The following is a 16539-nucleotide window of genomic DNA, read 5'->3' on the forward strand; positions in this document are numbered from 1 at the left end:
CCGCGGCGCGACGGGGCCGCAACCGCCTGGCCCAACCGTACTTGCGCTATCTGTGGAGGGGGGCCCACGTACCTGGGCGTCCGGGAGCTTCTGACGCGCGCGCGGCTCCTCCGCCTCGGCTTCCCCGGTGCTGAGACTGGACGAGGCCGCATGGAGGTTGCCGCCCGCCCCGCAGGGAGTGAGTTGTGGGAGGTGCCGCCCCGCCCCTCGCTCCTCGCCCCTCCCATCCCTGTGGCCGCCGGATCCCGGGCCCTCGCAACCCTTCCTGACGTCTTGTCTTCTGCCTGCTTTCTCAAACACTTTCTTTTTAAAAAAAAAAAAAAAAAAAGCCTATATAACACTTTTTCTGGTGGGGTGGGGACACGCCCCCTGCCCGAGCGCGTGCCCCGGGGTCCTGACGCTGGCTGCGCGAGACCCTGCACGGCTACGTGCGCCCCGCCCTGCTGCGCCCTGGCGGGGGTGGGGGACCCCCCCTGCCTGAGGCCGCAGAAACCTGCACCCCATTCTCAGCCCTGGGGGAGGCCACTAAGACTGAGAGTGTGAGCCAAGAGCGGAAAGCCACAGCCACACACTCAACCCACTTTACACGGACACGCAAACACGTGTAGATGCACAGAGAAGCAGACACACTCCTGCGCGGCGTAGCAAAGACGCTCTCCTGCCCTAAGGTGCATCAACAGCCTTAGAAAGCTCTTCTGGGTTAAGCATTAAATTTTAAGAAAACCCAAAACCTTTTGAGCATAAAATGAAGATTTAGCATCAGCAAAGATTGTCCACTCGGTCGTTATTTGCATGTCTTTCAAATCTCTGTGGTTAAAAAGCCAAGGAAAGGGTAATGTTAACTATTTTAAATCAAGAGACTAAAAGAAAGTGAACAGCTTCTATGTGGGCCCTTTAAGGTTGATCCAAAGTCCAGAACAAGTCCCTGATGCCTGATATTGGCCTTCTATTTTGGGAGCTCAATATCCTGGAAAGTTTTTATGACAAATAGTGGAAAACTATCAAAGAACTAAGTGTCACTCTACCTTTTTCTTTCTTTCAAGACTAACTCTTGCTCTGTCATCTGGAGTTCACAGCTCAGTGCAGGCTCGGCCTCTTGGGTTCAAGCGATCCTCTTGCCTCAGCCTCCGAGTAGCTAGGACTACAGGCACGCATCAACATGGCATAGAGACGAAGTTGCTCTGCGTTGCCCAGGCTGGTCTGGAACTCCTGGACTTAAGCGATCCTCCCACCTCAGACTCCAAAACTGCTGGGATTACAAGGGAGTGAGCCTCCACGCCTGACCTTACCATTTTTTTTTTTTGGTAAGAGATAAATAGCATGACCATAAATACGGAAAACACACAAAGACCCTTCAGCTGCAAACAACAGCTTCCTTGGTAGTTTATGCAGCCTATTTCTTATATGGGCTGCTCTAAGGGACTATGGAGACAGGCCTTTCAGATGTATGTTCATGTCTCTGACCTTGCACTACGCCAATGTAGGCTCCAGGCAGATATTCCAGGTGCCTTTGGAAAGCTCCAGGGCACTGTGGCCAGGGTTCACATTGGCCAAGTTATCATGTCCATCTGCAACAAGCTGCAGAACAAGGAGCATGTTATTGAAGCCCTGCTCAGGTCCACGTTCAAGTTCCCTGGCTGCCAGAAGAGCCACATCTCAAAGAAGTGGGGCTTCACCAAGTTCAATGCGGATGAATTTGAAGACATGGTGGTGGCTGAGAAGCAGCTCATCGCAGATGACTGTGGGGTCAAGTACATCCCTATCATGGCCCTCTGGACAAGTGGCATGCTCTGCCCTCGTAAGGGCTTCCCACTGTGCTGCCCCCTCTTAATACTCACCAATATTCCTACTTCCTGTCCACCAAAAACAAAAAAAACTCTTCGGAATTTTGATTCATTCTATTTGATTGTTGCTGTTGCTTTACCAGAAATCAGTATTAAAAGTTTTCTCTGTCCGGGGGCGGTTGCTCACACCTGTAATCCCAGCGTTTTGGGAAGTCAAGGTGGGCAGATCACCCGAGGTCGGGAGTTCGAGACCAGCCTGACCAATATGGAAAAACCCCATCTCTACTAAAAATACAAAATTAGCCGGGTGTGGTGGCGCATTCCTGTAATCCCAGCTACTCAGGAGGTTGAGGCAGGAGAATCGCTTGAACCCGGGAGGTAGAGGTTGTGGTGAGCTGAGATCTTGCCATTGCACTCCAGCCTGGGTGACAGAGCAAGACTCCATCTCAAAAAAAAAAAAAAAAAAAAGTTTTCTCTAAATGAAATTTGCTATATACTAATTATTACATAGCCAGGAAAATAAGTAGCCGTATTTTTTTGTGTTGTTCACACTGACAAAAATAAAACATTGTATAGAAATAGATTTTGTTTGCTGACCTCATATTTGTTTTAAAAATTTAATCTCTGGTGGGGCGCGGTGGCTCACACCTGTAATCCCAACATTTTGGGAGGCCAATGCGGGCAGATCACGAGCTCAGGAGTTCCCGAGACCAGCCTGGCCAACGTGGTGAAACCCGGTCTCTACTAAAAATACAAAAAATTAGCCGGGCATGGTGGCACATGCCTGTAATCCTAGCTACTTGGGAGGCTGAGGCAGGAGAATCATTTGAACCTGGGAGGCAGAGGTTTTGGTGAGCAGAGATCACGCCATTGCACTCCAGCCTGGGTGACACAGTGAGACTCTGTCTCAAAAAAAAAAAAAAATTATATATATATATCTCAGCAGGGTGCAGTGGCTCATGCCTGTAATCCCAGCACTTTGGAAGACTGAGGTGAGAGGATTACTTGAGGCCAGGAGTTTGAGAACAGCCTAGGCAACATGGTGAGACCTCTGTCTCTAAAAAAATTTAAAAATGAGCTGGGCCTTTTCCTTTAACGTAGGATCAAGATAATAAAAAAGAAAAAATATTCAACATGAAATTTGGAGGAGACGTATCCAAACTAGTATCAGATGCTAATTCATCAATTACACCATAGTAATATCCTAAGTGTGTTAAGTAAAAGGCTTTCTTCAGCAAAGTGTCAGAGATACATTTGATTTACATACTTTTGTAAACTATATCTTCTCAGGTTGTTGAGTACTTATTAAGATCCATGCTTTCAGGCCAAGCATGGTGGCTTACGCCTGTAATCCCAGCAATTCGGGAGGCTGAGGTGGGCAGATCACTTGAGGTCAGGAGTTTGAGACCAGCCTGGCCAACATGGTGAAACTCCATCTCTACTTAAAAAAAGAAATTAGCCGGGCATGGTGGCCCACATCTGTAAGGCCAGTTACTCAGGAGTCTGAGGTGGGAGAATCACTTGAACCTGGGAGGCAGAGGTTACAGTGAGCCGAGATCGTGCCACTGCACTCCAACCTGGGCAAAAGAGCTAGACTCCATCTCAATAAATAAGTAAATACATACATACATACATACATACATAAGTAAATAAAATTAGCTGTGCGTGGTGGCGAGTGCCTGTGGTCCCAACTACTCGGGAGGCTGAGGTGGGAGTATGGCTTGAGCACAGGAGGTCGAGGCTACAGTGAGCTGTGTTTGTGACACTGCACTCCAGCCTGAGCGAGATCCTGTCTCAAAAATAAAAATAAAAATAACCAGGTGCAATGGCTCATGCCTGTAATCCCAGTACTTTGGGAGGCTGAGGCAGGAAGATCACTTGAGCCCAGAAGTTCAAGACCAGCCTGGGCAACACAGCAAGATTTTTGTCTCAAAAGAGAAGAAAAGGAAATAAAACTAAAAAATTTATTTTCTTAAACCCTGCTTGAAAAAAAAAATTCAGGAGAGGCATAGTGGATTACACCTATAATCCCAGCGCTTTGGGAGGTTTAGGCTGGAAGGTGGCTTGAGGCTTGGAGTTTGAGACCAGTCTGAGCAATATAGCAAGACCTTGCCTGTAAAAATAATAATAATAATAATAGTAATAATAATAAAAATTTTAAACTCAATCTCAAGACATAAGATCAGGGAAACATTTTTCTTTTTAATTCAAATAAGAACAATGGAAAGCCCAAAAAACTAAACATGATTGGCCGGGCACGGTGGCTCACACCTGTAATCCCAGCACTTTGGGAGGCTGAGGTAGGAGGATCACTTGAGGTCAGGAGTTTAAGACCAGCCTGACCAACATGGTGAAACCCCATCTCTACTAAAAATACAAAAAAAGTAGCCAGGGGTGGTGGCGCACACAAGTAGTCCCAGCTACTCTGGAGGCTGAGGTGGAAGGATCACTTGAACCTGGGAGGCAGAGGTTGCAGTGAGCTGAGATTGCACCACTATACTCCAGCCTGGGTGACAGAGCGAGACTCCATCTCAAAAAAAAGAAATACAGGTATATATTCTAGTCTCTTACAATATTTCTTCAGGGCCAGGCGTGGTGGCTCACACCTGTAATCCCAGCACTTTGGAAGGCAGAGGCAGATGGATCACTTGAGGTCAGGAGTTTGAAAGCAGCCTGGACAACATGGTGAAACCCCATCTCTACTAAAAACACAAAAATTAGCTGGGCCTCATAGGTGCACACCTGTAATCCCAGCTACTCAGGAGGCTGAGGCAGGAGAATCACTTGAACCCAGGAGGCAGAGGTTGCAGTGAGCCGACATTGCACCACTGTATTCTAGCCTGGGTGACAGAACGAAACCCTGTCTCAAAAAAATAAATAAAATAAAATATTTATTCAGACATTCTAGAACACATTAAATGCCATTGGTATCTAAGTTTTTTCAAGGTACTCAAAATTAGTAATAGCATGTGCAAGAAATTAACATTTGTTATATTTGAGTGCTGATTTCCTCAGGCAAAGGTTAAGAACTACTAAAGTATTGGCAAAATGATAAAAATTAGTTAACATACATAAAGATACATTGTAGGCTGGGTGCAGTGGCTCAAGCCTATAATCCCAGCACTTCTGGAAGCCAAAGTAGGCAGATTGCTTCAGCTCAGGAGTTTGAGACCAGCTTGGGCAACGTGCAAGACTCCACCTCCATAGAAAAAAATATATAAAAATAACTTTATGGTGCCAGACACGGTAGCTCACACCAATAATCCCAGCATTTTGGGAGGCTGAGACGGGTAGATCACCTGAGGTTGGGAGTTGGAGACCAGCCTGACCAACATGGAGAAATCCCGTCTCTACTAAAAATACAAAATTAGCTGGGTGTGGTGGTGCATGCCTGTAATCCCAGCTACTCAGGGGGCTGAGGCAGGAGAGTTGCTTGAACTTGGGAGGCAGAGGTTGCAGTGAGCCGAGATTCTGCCATTGCACTCCAGCCTGGGCAACAAGAGGGAAACTTTGTCTGAAAACAAACAAACAAACAAACAAACAAACAAAAAACCTTTATGACCAGGCGCAGTGGTTCATGCCTGTAATCCCAGCACTTTGGGAGGCCGAGGTGAGCAGATCACTTGAGGTCAGGAGGTCAAGACCAGCCTGGCAAACATGGTGAAACCCCATCTCTACCAAAAGTACAAAAAACTAGCCAGGTGTAGTGGCGTGTGTCTGTAATCCCAGCTACTTGGGAGGCTGAGGCAGGAGAATCACCTGAACCCAGGAGGGGGAAGTTGCAGTGAGCCAAGATCATGCCACTCCACTCCAGCCTGGGCAACAGAGGGAGACTCTTGTCTCAAAAAAAAATAAAAACTTTGTAGACTGTGATGTGTGGGCCGAAAGACAAGGCATTACTGTGACCATTCACCTGGAAAGAATGCATGTTGGTTAGCTGTGTAACTTATCCTTGTTTCAAGGCCTTCAGCAAATCTTGGTTGAATATCTGTCACCCATGCAGAATTGAGCTAATTGCTTTAGAAGAGATAAATAAGCAACCAGGGCCTTTGGCTGCCTTCCATGAATTTCCTGTCTGGTTGAGGAGGCAAAAAGAAGTAAATATTTAAACTCAAATTGCAATTCATTCAATTAATTCAATAAATATGGTCTTGAGCAACTATTAGATGCCAGATTCTGGGGATACAGCAACGAACAATTTTGATGAGGTCCCTGCCCTGGTGGACCTAGTTTGCCAGTGAGCAAGGGAAGCCTATAAAGTCAGACAGTGGTAAATGCGATGAAGAAAAAGAAGGCAGGCTAAAGGACAGTGACAGTATGCTATTTTTAGATAGGCTAATCAGGGAAGGCTGCTCTGAGGAAGTGATATTTGAGCCGAGCGGTAAGTGAAGGAGTGGGCTATGACCATCTAAGGAATGGTCCATTAGACAGAGGGGACGGCAAACACCAAGGCCCTGGGTCAGGAACCTGCTCTGGGCACAACAAGATGAGGCACTGTAATTGAGTGTCGGATATGTGCCATGGTATAGAATTATAAAGCATGTCTTCTGGAAGGTACCTTAAAAATCATTCAGCTGGGGCCGAGTGTGGTGGCTCGCTCCTGTAATCCCAGCACTTTGGGAGGCCAAGGTGGGCAGATTGTTTGAGCTCAGGAGTTTGAAACCTTCCTGGGCAACATGTTGTTTCTCCTAAAAATACAAAAAATTAGCCAGGCATAGTGGCCTGTGCCTGCAGTCCCAGCTACTCGGGAGGTGAGTTGGGAGGATCGCTTGAGCCTCGAGAACTGAGAGAGATCACTTTTTACTGCTCTGTACAGTTTGCCAAAGAGACAACTGCTCACACAGATGATTAGTGGTACCTGGTGTTTTAAGCAGATATTCTCAATAACAACTAGAAGTAACTACAAAATTATTACAGTACTGCACTATGTACTACAGGTAATTTTTTTCAGTTATGATTTACTATCGCATCTTTGTTTGTTTACATTTTTTTCAACTGTGAGTGATGCCATGTATGATCTGTAAGTATATTTGTGTATCAGTTTGGGCAAATTTTAACTTTTTTTTTGAGACAGAGTCTCGCCCTGTCACCCAGGCTGGAGTGCAGTGGCGTGATCTCGGCTCACTGCAATCCCTGCCTCCCAGGTTCAAGCAGTTCTCCTGCCTCAGCCTCCCGGGTAGCTGGGACTACAGGTGCCTGCCACCACACCGGCTAATTTTTGTACTTTTAGTAGAGACGGGGTTTCACCATGTTGGCCAGGCTTGTCTCGAGCTCCTGACCTCGTGATCCATCCGCCTCGGCCTCCCAAAGTGCTGGGATTACAGGCATGAGCCACCGCACTGGCCAAATTTTAACTTTTTATAACAGGTTTGTGCATATTTTATGGAAGTAAATGGTAAAATACACTAGTGTCTACATATATCTTGTGCATTCCTACCTAACTTTTCTTAATTTTTTTTTTTTTTTTTTGAGACAGATTCTCACTCTGTCACCCAGGCTGGAGTGCAGGGGCATGGCCTCGGCTCACTGCAGCCTCCGCCTCCTGGGTTCAAGTGATTCTCCTGCCTCAGCCTCCCAAGTACTGGGATTACAGGCACCCGCCACCACAGCGGCTAATTTTTGTATTTTTAGTAGATACGGGGTTTCACCATGTTGGCCAGGCTGGTCTCGAACCCCTGACCTCAGGGGATCCACCCCCTTGGCCTCCCAAAGTGCTGGGATTACAGGCATGAGCCACTGGGCCTGGCCAACTTTTTAAATTTTTTTTTTGCCATTTCTAGGCTATTCTGCAAGTTTTTTCAAATTGTCCCAAATCTCTGAAAATTTTTCCCACATATTTATTGAAAATATCCACATATAAGTGAACTCACACAGTTCAAGGAACAACTGCATTCACTTTCCCCAACAAATCTTCAATGTTTTATCCCAAATAATCTACTACTGCATTTTTAAAAATAGACAACACCAATTTCAATAATCAATTTTACTCAACCTTTTTCATTTTGCTATTTAGAACAAAAGAACATTTATTGGAGCCTTGAAAATCGTCAACATTGATAAGCCAAAAAACGCAGCTATCACAACCCCAGACATGTACCTCCATAATTTAGCGTCCTGTTCGTTCTCAATATTTTTCTTCCTAGGCAAGAAAGATGTTGAATTGATAGTGTTAACTTGCAAGATTTACTGAAACACCAAAGTTCTACAGAGTAAAAATTTAGTAGAGAAATAAGAAGAAAGAAAACTACCCAAGAATCATGCAAATTTAAATGTGTTTTCATTTAGTTATTTACTCTTTTTAGAACTGAAGTGTCACTTTGTCACAGGCTAGAGTGCAGTAGGGTAACCTTAGCCCACTGCATCCTGGAACTCCTGGGCTCAAGTGATCTTCCTGCCTCAGCCTTGCAAGTAGCTGGGACTACAGGCGTGTGCCACCATGCCAGGCTAATTTTTTCATTTTTTTGTAGAGATAGGGGTCTTCCTACATTGCCCGGGCTGGTCTTGAACTTCTGGCCTCAAGCGATCCTCCCACTTGGGCTGGCATTACTATTCTAGTCCAGCCTCCTACTTCCCTGGTAAATCTGCAGGATTTCCCAGGCTGGTCTTGAACTGCTGGCCTCAGATAATCCTCCCATCTTGACCTCCCAAAGTGCCAGGATTACAGGTGTGGGCCACTATGCCTGGCCTTGATTTATTAACTTGAACAAAACAGGAGGGAAATTCCACAACTACTACCTGGTATTATTAATAATTGTCATTAAGGCAGGATGTGGTGGCTCATGCCTGTAATCCCAACACTTTGGGAGGCTGAGGAGGATAGGATTGCTTCAGCCAGGAGTTCAAGACCAGCCTGGGCAACATGCTGAGACCCCCCATTTCTACAAAAAATAAAATAGGCTGGGCGTGGTGGCTCACGCCTATAATCCCAGCACTTAGGGAGGCCGAGGCGGGCGGATGACCAGAAGTCAGCAGTTTGAGACAAACCTGACCAACATGGTGAAACCCTGTCTCTACTAAAATACAGAATTAGCCGGGCATGGTGGCACATTCCTGTAATCCCAGCTACTTAGGAGGCTGAAGCAGGAGAATCGCTTGAACTTGGGAAGCAGAGGTTGCAGTGAGCTGAGATCAAGCCATTGCATTCCAGCCTGGGCAACAAGAGGGAAACTCCCTCTCAAAATAATGATAATAATGAAAAATAACAATAAGACAAAATTAGCTGGGTGTGGTGGGGTATGCACAAGTAGTCTCAGCTACTTTGGAGGCTGAGGCAGGAGGATTCCTTCAACCCAGAAGTTCAAGGTTACTCCTGGGTTGAGCTATAATCCTGCCACTGCACTCTAGCCTGGGCAACAGAACAAGACCCTGTCTCAAAAAAACAAACTGTAATTACAACTAAATTTTAGACAGTATGTGATTAAAGTACTTTATTCTGGAGTTAGTAAAAACCATAAATAGTTTCTTAGTATTAGTATCTTCATCATTTACATTATGAAGCATTTGCTCCAGTTATGAATAATCTTAGGCCCCATTTACAAACCTTCCCCTTTTTGCACAAAATATATGTTATTGTTTCATGTTATTTTTCTCCTTCATAAATACCAGGCAGATTCCAAGTAGGGAAATATTTTTCAGCAAGACTTAAAAATAATTAGCAATGTTGAAGCTTGTATATTGTTCAGGATAATCCAAATTTATTTATTTATTTATTTATTTATTTATTTATTTATTTATTTATTTTTGAGACAGGGTCTTACTCTGTCACCCAGGCTGGAGTGCAGTGGCCCAATCATGGCTCACTGCAGCCTCCACCAACCTCCTGGGCTCAGATGATCCTCCCACTTCAGACTCCTGTGTAGCTAGGACTAAAGGCAGGCACCACCATACCCAGCTAATTTTTTGTTGTTTTTTTTGTTTGTTTGTTTTTTAAGAGACAGCGTTTTACCATGTGCTGGTCTTGAATTCCTGGACTCACGTGACCCTCCTGCCTCAGCGATCCCAAAGCACTGGGATTAGAGGCATGAGCCACCTTGCCCAGCCGAAATGTCTTTTATTTCTACTGCTCTAGAAACAAACTTGCTCAGTTTACAAGCCACTTTGGGGTCTTGGTGTGTGTATATGTGTGTGATAGTTAATTTTATGTGTCAACTTTATTGGGACACAGGGTGCCCAGATTAAACATTATTTGTGGGTGTATCTGTGACAGCGTTAGTAAAGTAGATTGCTTTGGAGCTCGTATGCGAGCCTGAAGAAGACTTCTGTCTCCTATAGCCACAGAGCTGAGACTGCTGAAAATCAAATGCAGAACCTCGTTCTGTGACTGACTGAATTGTATCCAGCCTCACAGGGCATCTCGTGTTAAAGTGAGCATATTGATTGGGATACGACAGGATCCTGGAAATTGAAATAGGGATGTGTGGGAAGACCTTGATAAGAGACATTGAGCCCCGAAAGTCTGATGTATCTCCCTTGCCAGTGGAAGAGGCCTCCCTACCCCAGTGGTATGGGTCTCCCCATCACTCTCCCACCCCTATCTCAGGGAATTAACTCTGCATTGCCTGAGGAAACTGTAAAGGCCTCCACTGAGGCAGTTGACGGCAAGACTATGCTGATTCTGTTACGGGACCACCCCAACATCCCCCTTTGGTTCTAGACCTGTAACTAGACCCAAGTATCAGTAGGCCCCTAAGGTAAAGTACAAAGTGTGACCCAAGAGGAGGGATGCGATGCTCCAAAGCAGTCCCCCCAATCCATGGCTTTGTTTTCCACAGTTTCAGTTACCCACAGTCAACCGTGATTCAAAAGTATTAAATGGAAAATTCCAGAAGTAAGCAACTCATACTTTTTTTTCTGTTTTTGTTTTGTTTTGTTTCGTTTTGTTTTGTTTTCTTATTGAGACAGACAGGGTCTTGCTCTCCACTCAGGCTTGAGTACAGTGGTGTGATCACAGCTCACTGCAGCCTTGAACTCCTGGGCTCAATCTTCCCATCTTGCCTCCCAAGTTAGCTGGGACTACAGGTGTGCACCACCAAGCCTGGCCAATTGTTTTGGTTTGGTTTGGTTTGGTTTGGTTTGGTTTTTGTAGAGATGGTGGTCTCACTGTGTTGTCCATGCTGGTCTTGAACTCTTAGCCTCAATGGTGCCTCCCACCTTGGCCTTCCAAAACACTGGAATTATAGGCATGAGTCACTATGCCCAACCAACTCATAATTTCAATTGCATGTTGTTCTGAGTAGTGTGATAAAATATTGTATCATTGCTAAATGGACTTAAGGTTGTTTTAAAGAAATAAAGAATATAAATAAAATAATACGATAAATTTAAAAAACAAAAAACAAAATCTTACACCATCCCACCCAGGATGCGAATCATCCCTCTGTCCAGCATACCTGCACTGTGTATGCTATTCACTCATTTTCACTTAGTAGCTGTCTCAGTTATCAGATTGACTGTCATGGTATCACAGTGTTTGTGTGCAAGTGGCTTTTATTTCACTCAATAGTAGCCCCAAAGTGTAAGAGTAGTGATGCTGGCAATTCAGATATGCCAAAGAAAAGCTGTCAAGTACTTCTTCTAAGTGAGGAGGTGAAAGTGCTCAACTTAATAAGGAAAGAAAAAAACTCATATGTTGAGGTTGCTAAGATCTATAGTAAGAACAAATCTTTTATCTGTGAAACTGTGAAGAAGGAAAAAGAAATGAAATTCATGCTAGTTTTGCTGTCACACCTCAAATTGCAAGTTAGACTACAGTGAGTGAAAACTTTCATTACAGCATGTTGTTATAATTGCTCTATTTTATTATTAGTTATTATTAATCTCTTCCGGTGCCTAATTTTTGTTTGTTTGTTTGTTTTTGAGACAGAGTGTCACTCTGTCACCCGTGCTGGAGTGCAGTGGCACAGTCTCAGCTCACTGCAATCTCCACCTTCTGGGTTCAAGTGATTCTCCTGTCTCAGCCTCCTGAGTAGCTGGGACTACAGGCACACACCACCACGCCTGGCTAATTTTTTTTTTTTTTTTTTTTTTTTTAGGAGAGACAGGGTTTTGCCATGTTGCACTGGCTGGTCTCAAACTCCCGACCTCAGGTGATCTGCCTGCCTTGGCCTCCCAAAGTTCTGGGATTACAGGCTCAAGCCACCATGCCCGGCCTAATTTTTTTTTTTTTTTTAGTACAGTCAAGGTCTTGCTATGTTGCCCAGGCTGGTCTCAAAGTCCTGGGCTCAAGGGATCCTGTCTTCTCAGCCTCCCAGCGTCCTGGGATTATAGGCATGAGCCACCACACCTGTCCTAGAGCCTTTCTAACTCCCTAAACTGAAGAATTAAAGGCAGAATCTCTGCTTAGTGGGCCCAAATCAATTAATTTAGCCTGACCCAACCTTATGTTCTTTCCACCATCATCCCATACCCTTAGTATCCACTCTCACACATGCTCTCCCATTTCTGTCCATATAAATTAGAAAACTCAAGTAGAGTAGTCCCCTCTTAGCCTAAGGGAATATGTTCCAAGACCCCCAGTGGAAGACTGAAACTGTGGATAGTACCGAACCCTACATATACTATGCTTTTTTCTATATACACATACCTATGGTAAAGTGTAATTTATAAATTACGTGCTGGACACAGTTGCTCATGCCTGTAACCCTAGCACTTTGGGAGGCTGAGGTGGGCAGATCACTTGAGGTCACGAGTTTGAGACCAGTCTGGCCAGTATGGTGAAACCCCATCTGTACTAAAAATACGAAAATTAGCTGGGCATGGTGATGTGCACCTGTAGTCCCAGCTACTCAGGAGACTGAAGTGGGAGAATTGCTTGAACCCGGGAGGTGGAGGTTGCAGTGAGCCGAGATCACGCCATTGCACTCCAGCCTGGATGACAGAGTGAGACTCCATCTCAAAAAAAAAACCCAGCCAGGCATGATGGTGTGTTCCTGTAGTCCAAGCTACTCAGGAGGTTGAGGGAGGAGGACCATTTGAGCCTGGGAGGTTGAGGCTGCAGTGAGCCATACACTGGCCTGGCTGATAGAGTGAGACCCTGTCAAAAAAAAAAAAAAAAAGAAGGCTGGACACGGTGGCTCACACCTGTAATCCCAGCAGTTTGGGAAGCCGAGGAGGGCAGATCATGAGGTCAAGAGTTCGAGACCAGTCTGGCCAACATGGTGAAACCCTGTCTCTACCAAGAATACAAAAATTAGCCAGATGTGGTGGCAGGCACCTGTAATCCCAGCTACTCGGGAGGCTGAGGCAGGAGAACTGCTTAAACTCGGGAGGTGGAGGTTGCAGTGAGCCGAGATTGAACCACTGCACTCCAGCCTGGGTGACAGAGCAAGACTCTGTCTTGGGGGGAAAAAAAAAGGAAAGAAAAGAAAAAGCTCTAACACTTTGGTTGATTGGCTCAAACATGGAAAACATGGACCGAAACCTGGCCCGTGGTGAGCAAATTGAAAATGCCGTACCTGCCTTGGTTTAATGTAGGGAAAGGAATTCAGAAGCTTAGGGAGATTGGCATGCTAGAGTGAATTTGTCATTTAAGGCCTATTCACCCACAATGGGAAGGTTCAAAAGACACACCTTTCACCAATACCGTGAAACATAACATTATGAGGGGAGCACATCCTTGGAGAGCTCTGTGATCACCCTACTCTGTAGGCCTGGCCTTTCGATGGAAACTGCACTCACAGAATCGGGAAGCCTAAATGCAATGGGAGTCATTGGATCCCACCCCTGCCCAGAGTGGTAGGTGCCAAGTTTTGGCACTCAACCAACAGAGGCAAGGGGGGTGTGGTTGTCATGATGAACAGCAGAATCAAGGCAGCAATCAGAATGGTCTGACTCATGAAGACCTTTGGCATTGGCAAGTTTATCAGGGTGTTCCTAGAAGTGAAATATTTTCTTACTTGATCTGTATATGCAGAAAATTTCTAGGTCAGATGAACAAAAGTTTAACATGAATCATAAAAATTGATTCATAACCCCTCAATGAATTGCTGGACATCAGCCACTTTACTGACCCAGGACCACTTGAATGAAGGGGATACCTGGACCTGTTGAAGAATAGCCCCAATACTCCTAAAAATCTATCTTGTTGTGTGTGTGTATGTGTTTTGTTTTTTGTTTTTGTTTTTGTTTTTGAGACAGAGTCTCACTCTGTTGCCCAGGCTGGAGTGCAGTAGCTGGGATTACAGGTGCCCGCCACCACACTTGGCTAATTTTTGTATTCTTGGTAGAGACAGGGTTTCACCATGTTGGCCAGGCTGGTCTCAAACTCTTGACCTCATGATCTGCCCATCTCGGCCTCCCAAACTGCTGGGATTACATGGCTTACTGCAGTCTCAAACTCCTGGGCTCAAATGATTCTCCCGCCTTAGCCTGCCGACTAGCTGGGACTACAGGTCGAACCCGTGTGCCTGGCTAATAAAAATGTATGCTATTAATCTTTTTCCCAGTCTTCCCCAAAGGGACCTATAGCCAGGGACCTGTAACCACAGTAGTTGTGCATTGGGAAGAAGGAAATAATCAGAACTTTTGGGGACTACTAGACACCAGCTCTGAGCTGATACCAATTCTGGGGTACCCAAAATGCCACTGTGGCCTACCAGTGGGAGTAGGGGCTTATGGAGGTCAGGTGATTAATGGAGTTTTAGCTCAAGTCTGCCTCACAGTGGGCCCAGTGGGTCCCAACCCATTCTGCAGTTATTTCTCCAGTTCCAGAATGTGTAATTGAAATAGGCATACAAAGAAGCTGGCAGAATCCCCATATTGTTTCCCTGACCTGCGGAGTGAGGGCTGTTATGGGAGGAAAGGCCAAGTGGAAGCTATTAGAGCTGGCTTGAACTAGGAAAATAGTAAACCCAAAGCATAACACATTCCTAGAGGGATTGCAGAGATTAGTGCCACCATCAAGGACATGAAGGATGCAGAGGTGATGATTCCCACCACATTCCCATTCAATTTGCCCATTTGGCCTGTGCAGAAGACAGATGGATCTTGGAGGATGACAGTGGATTATCACAAGCTTAACCAGGTGGTGACTCCAATTGCAGCTGCTGTATCAGATGTGGTTTCATTGCTTAAGCAAATTAACACATCCCCTGGTTCCTGATTTGCAGCTATTGAACTGGCAAACGCCTTTCCCTTGAATTCCTGTCCATGAGGCCCATAACAGCAGTTTGCTTTCAGCAGGCAGGGCCAGCAATACACCTTCAGGTCCTGCCTGGGGGGTATATGTCAACTCTCTAGCCCTTTGTCAAAATTTACACAGAAAGACAAACATTGCATGTTCTCACTCATTTGTAGGATCTAAAAATCAAAACAACTGAACTCACGGACATAGAGAGTAGAAGGGTGATTATCAGAAGCTTGGAAGGGTAGGGTAGTGGGGGAGGTGGGAGGTAGGGGTGATTAATGGGTACAAAAACAGTAGTTAGAATGAATAAGACTCGCTATTTGATAGCACAACAGGGTAACTATAGTCAATAATAATTGTACATTTTAAAATAACTGAAAGTATAATTGGATTGTTACACAAAGGATAAGTGCTCAAGGGGATGGAACCCCATTCTCCATGTAATCATTATGCATTACATGCCTGTATCAAAACATTTCATGTACCCCATAAATATATATGCCTACTATGTACGACAAAAATTATTAAAAATAAAACAAAATTAAATTCCCAAAGAATTGCCTTTCCCTTCCACAAGACATCACACTGGTCCATTACATTGAAGCCACCATGCTGATTGGACCCAGGAAGCAAGGAGTATCAACTACTCTACACTCACTGGTAAGACGCTTGCATGTCAGAGGGTGAAAAATAAATCCAACCAAAATTCAAGGGCCTTCTACCTCGGTGAAACTTCTAGAGAACCGGTGGTGTGGGGAATGTTGAGATATCCCTTCTAAGGTGAGGAAGAAGTTGTTGCATCTGGCCCCTCCTACAGGCAGAATACAGGCACAATGCCCCATGGGTGTCTTTGGATTTTGGAGGCAACATATTCTTCATTTAGGTGTGATATTCTAATCTATTTACTGGGTGACCCAAAAATCTGCAACTGTTGAGTGGGACTCAGAACCTGACAAGGCTCTGCAATGGGTCCAGGCTGCTGTGCAAGCTGCTCCGCCCCTTGGGCCATATGATCCGGCAGAACCAGTGGTGCTTGAAGGGTCAGTGGCAGACAGGGATGCTATTTGGAGTCTTTAGCATGTTCCTATAGGTGGATTATAGCACAGATCCTTAGAATTTTGCAGCAGAGCCCTGCCATCCTTCAGCTTACTTTCCTTTTGAGACAGCTCTTGGCCTGCTCCTGGGCGTTGGTAAAGACTGAATGCTTGGCCGGACACGGTGGCTCACACCTGTAATCTCAGCACTTTGGGAGGCTGAGGTGGGTGAATCACGAGGTCAGCCTGGCCAACATGGTGAAAGCCCATCTGTACTAAAAATACAAAAATTAGCCGGGCATGGTGGCATGCACCTGTAATCCCAGCTACTTGGGAGACTGAGGCAGGAGAATCACTTGAACCCTGGAGGCAGAGGTTGCAGTGAGCCAAGATTGCGCCATTGCACTCCAGCCTAGACGACAGAGTGAGACTCCGTCCCGGGAAAAAAAAGACTGAATGCTCAACCATGGCCACCAAGTTACAATGCGACTTGAGCTGCCCATCACAAACTGGGTGCTATCTGATCTCCAATGCCATAAATTTGGATGTGCACAGGAGCACTCCACCATCAAATGGAAGTGGTATATACATGACTGAG

General features: G+C 45.4%; 1 protein-coding gene and 2 pseudogenes across 3 annotated transcripts in view; 2 read left to right on the forward strand and 1 right to left on the reverse strand.

Annotated features, from left to right (window-relative positions):
• Positions 1–194, reverse strand: part of TENT4B (terminal nucleotidyltransferase 4B) — an 84993-nt gene extending 84799 nt beyond the window's left edge. For 2 of the 3 annotated variants that reach the window (XM_055297550.2, XM_055297547.2), the window contains exon 1: positions 73–194. In XM_055297550.2, the coding sequence (XP_055153525.1) occupies positions 73–152 (80 nt within the window). In that variant the 5' untranslated portion in view covers positions 153–194. The remainder of the gene's footprint in view (positions 1–72) is intronic. The other variant, XM_055297546.1, reaches the window with a different exon arrangement.
• On the forward strand, positions 122–2302 carry LOC134731819 (large ribosomal subunit protein uL16-like; annotated as a pseudogene).
• On the forward strand, positions 1347–1436 carry LOC129457907 (uncharacterized; annotated as a pseudogene).
• Positions 2303–16539: the final 14237 nt, after the last annotated feature.

This window comes from Symphalangus syndactylus, chromosome 11 (assembly GCF_028878055.3).
Source record: "Symphalangus syndactylus isolate Jambi chromosome 11, NHGRI_mSymSyn1-v2.1_pri, whole genome shotgun sequence".
Classification (NCBI taxonomy): domain Eukaryota; kingdom Metazoa; phylum Chordata; class Mammalia; order Primates; family Hylobatidae; genus Symphalangus; species Symphalangus syndactylus.